This window comes from Myotis brandtii, unplaced genomic scaffold (genome assembly GCF_000412655.1).
Source record: "Myotis brandtii unplaced genomic scaffold, ASM41265v1 scaffold555, whole genome shotgun sequence".
In the NCBI taxonomy this organism is placed as follows: domain Eukaryota; kingdom Metazoa; phylum Chordata; class Mammalia; order Chiroptera; family Vespertilionidae; genus Myotis; species Myotis brandtii.
In genome coordinates this window covers 1264321-1273268 of record NW_005370065.1, presented here as the reverse complement: position 1 = coordinate 1273268, position 8948 = coordinate 1264321, and the positions used below count along the sequence as shown (strand labels likewise).

Sequence of the window (8948 nt, the reverse complement as noted above, 5' to 3'; positions counted from 1 at the left end):
TCTTCTCCGCCATCAGCTGCTCCTTGATCTTGTTAATCAGGACCAGGTTGTCCAGCTGCGGGACAGGAGAGGGACTGAAGGGGCTTGGCCAGCGCCCGGCCCGGTCCCTGGCCGTCAGTCCACCCGCAAGCCCCTCGCCCCACAGCCAAAGCAGTAAGAGGGGAGGGTGGCCGCAGGGGGGCGCTCCTCTTACCTGGCTGGGCATGGTGGGAGGAGGGGGCCAGAAGTAGGGGTTGTTAAATCGAGGCTCGGCCATCCTGCGGGGAGAGAGCGACTGTTACGGGGAAGAGGGCCCTCCCCACCAGCTGGGGGCGACCTCAAGTCGGAGCCAGTGCGTGCGACCCTCACCCCGCAGCGGGGCAGGCCTCCTGCCAGGGGCAGGGAACCGCAACCTCAGGCTCCAGAGTCGAATGCAGCGGCTCCCTCAGTGGACACAAAGGTCACATCCAAACCACAGTGCTGCCAGCCCCTCCTGAAACTGCAGACCAATCCCCACCCCCAGAAGGAACCGGCAGAGCCAACCCCATGGACCCGTGGATTCTGCACTAAAGCCCCTCCTCCCCCCACCCCACCCCCACCACTCCCATCCCCGCTTCAAAGGCAAACAGGAGTCCTGGGCAACCGTGTCAATGGCCACAGCAGAGGCAACGGGCCGTCCCTCATCCCTGCTCCTATGACCCATGGCCCCTCTAATGCAGACGCCCCCATCACCACACAGGGCAACCTGAGTCAGCAGGTAAGTCTTTCTGAGAGGCAACCTGGCCGGACGACTTACAAGGACCCAAATGGTTATAGGACTTTGACCCAAGAAATTGTACCTCTGGAAAGTGACCTTTAAGAAACAAGCATGGCCGTGGGCAACCCTTTACCAGGAGAATGTGTCAGGTCGCTGTGCACAGGAGGGGGCTGAGGGGGCCTGAGGCTCGCGACCTGGGGCTCTTCAGAAGTGACTGTCTGGTGGCCCTGGCCTCCCAGTCCCATGGCAGGCCTGTGCGGTCAGAAGGCCTTTTCAACCAGGGAAGTATGCGGGATGGGCCTTCAAAGCTAACAGTCTTCCTGTGGCCCTGGAGTGAGAAGTGCCGTACAGGGACCATGCTGGGCAGAGGGGTTCCATTGTCTTGCTTCCTACCCCATTTCTCTTATTTAACAGAAATTACTAACTGTAATTTGTGTCCACTGAGCGGCTCCCTCAGTGGACACAAAGGTCACATCCAGACCACAGTGCTGCCAGCCCCTCCTGAAACTGCAGACCAGAGAAGGGAAGGCTCTGCCCTGCGTCTTTAATCTGAGCTGCACAGCCTCTGCCTAATGTCTGCATCCTAACTGATCTCATTGCTTAAATGAACTTACTTTGATAGGCAAGGCCAAAAGGAAGTGTCTTCAACCTCTTCTCTTGGTCCTTACAAGCCTGAGGAGCCCCTACTGGAGTTGCAGACAGAGGGTTTCAGGAGAAAACCCTCAAAAAGGTTAAATCTAATCTCAACCCTTTAAGAAAGATGTTTTCTGTGAGTTATCTCCTGTGATCCTTAAGTAAGAAGAAGGTATTATAACCCCACATTACAGGTGAGGAAACAGGCCTGGAGGGAAGGGAAGAGAGCTGCTCAAGACCACAGGGCTAGGGTGTCAGAGTCAAGACTAGAAATCAGATTTGCACAAGTTGGTTCCTCTTGTAATTTGCTTTGTAAACCCCAGTCTCAGTTGAGCAAATAGCCACATGCCAGTAACTCAATACCTGTATGCAAAAACCCTGGCCTCTCACTTCCAGCCTGAGGTGGTTTTGTGTGAGCCTGGCCAGCCTGGGCATCAGAATCTTCCTCTGGGGTGGCCAGGGCAGCCCCTGCCTAACAGCTCTCCTGCTCCCACCACCTGCAGACGCCAAGCTGCCCTTCCCCCTACCCATCCCTTGCAGCCCCGTACAAGCAGCACTTCCTGCCTGGAGTTCTCCCAGAATGCTCCAGGGGCCTGAGGGTTCTTTCTCAGAAAGACCTCAAAACAATAATAACAGCGAGGAGGCTGCCGTGGGCCAGGCACACTGACTCTGAAAAGCAGGTGCTCTCATCCCCCACATTTTACCACGGAGGAAACTGAAGTTCAAAAAGGTGGAATGACTTGGTCAAGGTCACACAGCAAGTAAGCAGAGAGCTCAGACTCCCACTCTAAACTGCCTGACTCTGAGGTCCAGCTCATCGGTCCCTTAGCTGTTCCGGCCCAGAGGTTATATTAATAAAGTGAGTTGCATGACAGAATGAATAGATGAAGGCATGATCATCGGAATTATTTTAAAGACAAACCCACACGACTATCTAGCGCTGCTGACAGTTTATCAAGCTCTTCTGTACCCACTGGCATTCGCATCAGAGCCCCGGGGAGCAGCGAAGAGTGTCCACCCCCATTTCCTAGAGGAAGAAGCCAGGGCACTAGGAGGGAAGCACTTTGCTCCAGGCACGTGGATGGGGAAACAGGAAGAGGTGCTGGGCTGCAATGGTGGGCATCGGCTCTCTGGGCATCAGTTTTCCTCGTCTGTAAAATGGGGTGAAACACCCCTGGCCCAGGACTCTGTCCAATGCACCCAGCTGTTGCTCAGGCAGTTCTGGGGGAAGCTGTCCTCTCCTCCTCGTCAATCCTATGCTGAGTTCAGGCTTTCCAAAGCCCGGCCCTGGTCAGAAAGGATGTGGAAGAGGGTGGCTTGCTTAGGGTCCCATAGCTGCCACAGAGCATCTTCTCGGCCATTTACCAGGCCCCCGGCCAGACAGGGACCACCCTCACCTTGGAGGGGAAGCAGGCCCAGAGAGGGGAAGGCTCTGCCCTGCGTCTTTAATCTGAGCTGCACAGCCTCTGCCTAATGTCTGCATCCTTCTCTGGCTGGTCTGAAATAATTGATTTGGTGGGTTGATGACCTTGGTCCTGGTGTATCCCTACTGTGTGTCAGATGCAGGGAAGGCTGGCTGAGGTGGGGCGGGGGAACACGTGCGAGTTTCTACTGAACATCAGACACATGGCTAGGTGTGCACCCAGAGCATCTAATGTGAGTCCCCCAGCAGGCCGGGCAGGTGGGTGTCCACCTGTGCAACCCCGGGACCTGCATGACAAGAGGGGAGAGGGCTGGCAAGGGGGAGGGGGAAAGGTGGCCAGGGCTGGGCTAAGCCCCTCAGACCTTGTTTTGAGGGAGGGCTTTAAGCAGGAGAGAGACTGGACAGATGTGTGTTTAGGACAGGTGGACGAGGCAGAGGGCATTCCTGGCAGAGGCACCAGCTTGAGCAGAGGTATGCCAGTCCAAGGCAGGTTTGGGACAGTGAGCAGCTACCCACTGGCATCAGAGAGAGAGCTGGAGAGTGGGGGGGGGGGCGGGGGGGAGAGCCACAGGGCAGTTGGCAGGGCCTTGAATGCCACGCTAAGGTGTTGGGATGGATGCTGGTGGTGAGAAGGCATCAGGAAGTGTTCTGGGCCAGGGGGGCAATGAGCCTAAGGGGTCAGAGGGAGAAGCCTGGGGACAGCGCTGGGGGCAGAGGGGACAGAGGCAGAGCAGACTGGGTGGGGCTGAGTGTCCCTGGCAGAACAGGCAGAGGAGACACGCTGGTGGGGGGGAAGGACACGTGGACTGGGCTTCAAGCCCCAGACAGAAGCCTGGACTCTGTACTGCATCCTGGGACAGATAGCACTGATCCTTGCAGTGGGGCTATCATTTGGGGGGTTTTGCCCTAAAAGGGGGGAAGAGTTGGATGGGTGGATGAATGAAACACCTTCCAGAGCTGCCTCTGAAAACAGCATCCTGGCAGCTGCCCATTCACCCACCCGTCCGTCCATCAGTACATCCATTCATCCTGAATACACCTTACGGGCCAAACAGGGAGCCAGTGCTGGGGAGCCTGAGGCAAACAGAAGAGCGCTGCCCCCCGGGAGCCCCAAGCTGAGTGGAGGAAGCAGACAAGTGACCCAAGTTCCTGAGAAAAAGAACTTTTGCCTAAGAAACCTACTACACGCCACCGAGGCACGTAGTCAACGCTGACGGGCCATCCTCCAGTCCTACCTGGCGTCCCTGCCACCGGGTCCTTTGGGAAGATCTGTGTGTGTGACCCCTGGCTCCCTCATCTCAGTCTCTTTCACAGCAACCCCCACCCCCGCTGGGCTGCTTAGGGTAGCGCAGGTGATGCTTCTCTCCCACTGACCTCAGTACCTGGGTGGCCCACCTACTCTAGGACTTTAAATGTCAACCAACCCCCAAGTCTCCGCCTGCAGCCCTGGCCTCTTCCTAGAGCTCCAGACCCAACTTGCCGGCTGCCTCCCTGACACATCCCTCTGGCTGTCTCCCAGCCTCTCAGACTCAGCAGGCCTAAGCCGGGCTTGGTCTTTCCCTCGATGGACACCTCCTCTAGCCATTCCCAACTCCAGGAGGGCCTCCCCAGCTGCCCATATGCTCTTGCCACATACATACATTGATCTACAACACTTCCCCCCTTCCCAGTTCAGATCCATCGCCAGCCACATCCTCAGAATTCTCACTTCCTTCCACAAGTCCTGGCTACACTCACCTCACCTGGCCAAGGAACAGCCTGCTTTGCTTGGAGCCCAGTGCACCCAGGTTCAATTCTTGGCTCAACTCACCAACTGTGTGATCTTGGGCAAGTCACTCACTACTGCCCCCCGAGTAAGGGAAGAGCAGCCCAGAGCCAGGGGCCTGACCCAGGATGGAAAGAAAGGATCAGGGAGGGCTTCCCAGGGGCAGTGATGCTGGCTTGGGTCTTAAAGGATGAGTGGGAGCTAGCCAGACAAAGGAGTGGGGAGCACTACTGGCAGAAGGAGCAGCCTGAGCAAAGGCCCAGAGGTGAGCAGCCACACAGCATGTGAGGGGCTAACGCGTTCCGGTGTGGACTGGGAGACAGGACACGAGGCTGGAGCCATCAGCCGGGGCCAGACCCAGAAGGTCGATTCCTGAATCCTAGGCCTGGAGTCTGGACTTGAAGCAGTGGGTGATGGGACGGAATCTGTGGTTTAGAAAGACCCCTCTGACTGCTGAGTGTAGACAGGACTGGAGAGGCCAGAAGTGGAGGCAGGGAGAGAACACCCCTTAGGAGGCCCTTGGGAATGGAGGTGACAGGCAGGGGTCAAACCTGGGCCAGGCAGGAGAGTGAGCACGGAGGCCTGGCTATTTGGTTGAGCTGGAGGCCAAGGAAGTATGTGCAGGCTGCCACCCATGGTGTGGCCTGGCAGGTTCCCTGAATAGCAACATGGACACACATGGCCACAGGAACATGCAGACAGACAGCACCAAAGTCAGACACACACGACAGACACAGACCAGTAGCCCCAAACATGGACAGAGGGGGACACAGCAACTCCCATGAGCAGGAACCCACAGCCACCAGGACACAGAGTCATAGGAGGAGGCTGTTCAAGTGGGCGCATGCATACGACCCTCGGTGCAGACCCAGAGGGACGCAGTGAGGGATGCTCAGGGGAGCTGGGATGAACACACGGGCTTAATCCCCCAAAGAACAAATCCCTCATTGACAGATTTCAACCTGGAACCACAGGCTGCTTACCTAGAGTGTCCTTTCCCACTTGGTGAACTTCTACTCATCCTTCAAGACCCAGCTCAAGTGTTCCCTCTTCTACGGAGCTTTCCCTGAACCCCCAGCCAGTCACTTCCTCTGTGTTCCCAACAGCACCTTGTATATGAGAATAACAATATCAATGATAAAATGGCAGCTACCATTAATTTCAACACCTATGATGTGCCAGGCACTGTGCTGACTGTGTCATATGCATCATGTCACTGAATCTTCCCAGTGACCCGTGAAATGTACAGTTAACAAAAGAGGAAACAGCACTCAGAGAAGTTGACCAACTTGCCCAAAGTCACAGAGCTAGCAAGTGATGGCGTGAGGATGCCTCCCAGCACCACAGGGACAGTCAGACCCTGGTGTGGTATCTGCCTCCCTGGGCGACTTCCCCACCAGGTTACGAGCCCTTCGAGCCAGGGAGGGCTGGTGCTCATTCACCTCTGCCATCCCCGCATCCAGCCCACGGTGGTCTCAGAAACTCTTTGTAGCATGAAAATGGATAATAATATCGACTACCGTGTCTTGAGCACTTACAATAGGCCAGGAACTGTGTTGGGGCATTTTACAGCCATTAATTCACTGTTGGAATAGACCCATTAGAAGGAAACTGCGGTCCAGAGAGGTTAAGCAACTTGTCTGAGGTCACAGAGCCCAGCCTGGATTTAAAACCAGGTCTGTCTATCACCCTATCCTAGGAAGGAGGCCTCTGAGGCCTGCCTGGCAACCTGCACAAGGGGGAACTTAGGGTAGGGCACTGCGGAAGGGGTACACCAGGTGCCAGGCCCTGCTGCCCAGGTAGGTTGAGGCCTAGACAAACAGACACAAAGGGGACAGGCAGCCCAGGGCAGAATGAGGCTAGCCTTGTCCACTGCAGGGCAGGGGGGTGCGGTTAAGCAACTTATGTCCCGCCCCCACCCCCAGCCCATCCCACAGACATTAAAAAATGAGAACTGACCAGACCCCGCGGCCACAAAGCAAGTGGGAGGGAACAGGACCCAAAACTGTCCGGACACTATGATTACAAAGAGGCAAAAATAAAGACCTGCGCCAGAAAAAGCCAGCAGCAGGAGCCGCGCCCAGAGGGAGGCTGGGCGTGCCGGGGGAGGCGGCTGGAGCCCATCTGACTTTGTGTCATTGTTTCTCTGATTTCCACATTCTCTGTAATATTGTTCGGTTGCTTTTATATTGAAAACAATAAATTTATTCTTTTAAAAATGAAAGAGAAAGAAAAAAGAAAGAAAAGAAGAAAAGGAAGGTTGGGGGAGGGGGGAACAGACGGAGGGTCCGGCGCATGGAGGAGCAGGGAGAGGTCAAGGTCAGCCAGGTGGACACTCCGTTGACAGTTACAAGCCAGGCCCTGCGCAGCCCCCACGCTCCAGGCACATATGACCTGCGTAGGGGACAGCAAATGTCGGGAAGGGCTACCTGACAGAGGCAACAGTCAGTCTGCACTTTGAAGCTGGTTAGGATTCCACCAGGTGGGGAAAGAGTGTCCCCACCCCCTTTCCTGCCGTGGTCCAGGCCCCCTTCAGCTGCTGTGAGAGTTTCCTCATGGTTTCCCCACCTCTGCCCACATTCCATTCTCAGTAGTCACTCTGATATTTCTAAAATGTAGAATATAAATCCGATCCCCTCAGAACCTCCCATGGCTCCCTACGTCCCTGCACACAGGGTCTGGATTCCTTCGTCCTTACATATCCAGCCCCTGCTGACCTCTTTGGCCTCCCTTCCCTGGCTGTTCCGCCTTACACTCTGCCCCTGCCGCTCAGGCCGGCCTGAGCGTCCCCCAGTGTCCCACTTCCCTTCTCGCTTCCTTCACCTCCCAGCAGGCTGCCTCCTCCCCCTGGAGCCCTCTGCCCTCCCTGTCTCACTGGTTAACTACAACTTATTCCTCGGGCCCCAGATTACAGGCTATTTCCTCTTGAAAGCCTCCTGGGACCCTCCACCGCCCAGGCTGTGCTGGGTACCTCTCCTCTCTGCTCCCTTTCTGCCCTGCATTTCCATCATCAGACACTCATCACTCCGTTTTCTGCCTGTTTTCCCGTCCACCTCGGCTGCTGGGCAGGTTCTCTGTTAGAACAGAGTCACAGCTGAGCCATTTATGTTCCCAGCCCCACACTGTACCTGACAAACGTCTGAATGAAGGAATGGTCTGGTGGAGGAACTGAAAGTGTCATGGTCTGGGTAGAGGAAAGTCCCTTCACCCTCCTCGGGGTCCCTGCCACTCACCCTGGCATGATGATGTCCCCTATGTTAAACTGTTTCCTATTTCCTGTAGCTCAGCCCTGTCTTCCTAACTGATCTGAGAAGGGGTTGTATGCTATAAAGACCAGCAGACCAAAAAGGGTATTAACAGCTAATAACCACAGAAAATGGTTCTGCTTCCCTGGCAGTGAAAAGTAAATGAGCTTCACAGGTTAAAATAGCAAAAAAATATAAGAAAATGGTAACACCCAATGCTGGCGAGCCTGTGGTGACACTGGCACTCCCATTGCTGCCGGGGGTGTAAACTGGATCATTGTAAAGCCATCTGGCAATAGTGTGTCACGAGCTCTAAAACTTTTCAGACTTCCTGGCCTAGCAATCCCACTCCTGGTCATCTATCCCTAGAAAATCCCCCAAATTCAGATAAAGTTTTAGACACGAAGCTGTTCGCTTCGGTGGTTTCTTAGAATAGCAAAACCTGGAACATCCGAAATTTTAAACAAGAAGGGGATGGCTCTGTACATCATGTTAAACAATGACAGAGTCTGCAGTCATTAATAATAGACAGCGTTTACTGGCGTTGTAATGACTTATTTAACACTCATATCAACCTGAAAAGGAACTGAGGCACAGACAGGTAACTTGCCCAAAGTCAAACAGTCTGTGTCTGATAGGAACCTAGAAAGTTGGGCTCCAGGGCCCCTAATTTCCCCCGTTAGAAAGAAGGATTAAAACCACGCTGCATGCCAAAACCGGTTTGGCTCAGTGGATAGAGCGCCGGCCTGCAGACTTGAAGGGTCCCGGGTTCGATTCCGGTCAAGGGCATGTACCTTGGTTGCGGGCACATCCCCAGTGGGGGGTGTGCAGGAGGCAGCTGATCGATGTTTCTCTCTCATCGATGTTTCTAACTCTCCCTCTCCCTTCCTCTCTGTAAAAAATCAATAAAATATATTTAAAAAAACAACAACAACAAAAAAAAAACCACGCTGCAATCATTCAGAAAATACCTGTGATACAACATCTATATATAAAAACAAACAAACAAACAAAACAAAAAAACTAGGTGCGGAGAGAAAACAGGGAAGGAAACACAAAAACGCTAATAGCAGTGGTGTTCAGGCTAATCTGATTTTCCTACAGGATGGTTATGTGACTTTTATTTAAGGAGTATTTTTAATAAAA

The 8948-nt window shown here is 54.4% G+C and overlaps 1 protein-coding gene across 1 annotated transcript in view; it reads right to left on the bottom strand.

Annotated features, from left to right (window-relative positions):
• Nucleotides 1-5666, bottom strand: part of ZNF362 (zinc finger protein 362) — a 24947-nt gene extending 19281 nt beyond the window's left edge. Inside the window, exons 1-3 of the mRNA XM_014549494.1 lie at nucleotides 5541-5666; nucleotides 194-257; nucleotides 2-55 (exon numbers count right to left, since the gene is read on the bottom strand). Coding sequence (XP_014404980.1) covers nucleotides 2-55; nucleotides 194-257; nucleotides 5541-5578 — 156 coding nt within the window. The 5' untranslated portion in view covers nucleotides 5579-5666. The remainder of the gene's footprint in view (nucleotide 1; nucleotides 56-193; nucleotides 258-5540) is intronic.
• Between the last annotated feature and the right edge of the window lie 3282 nt (nucleotides 5667-8948).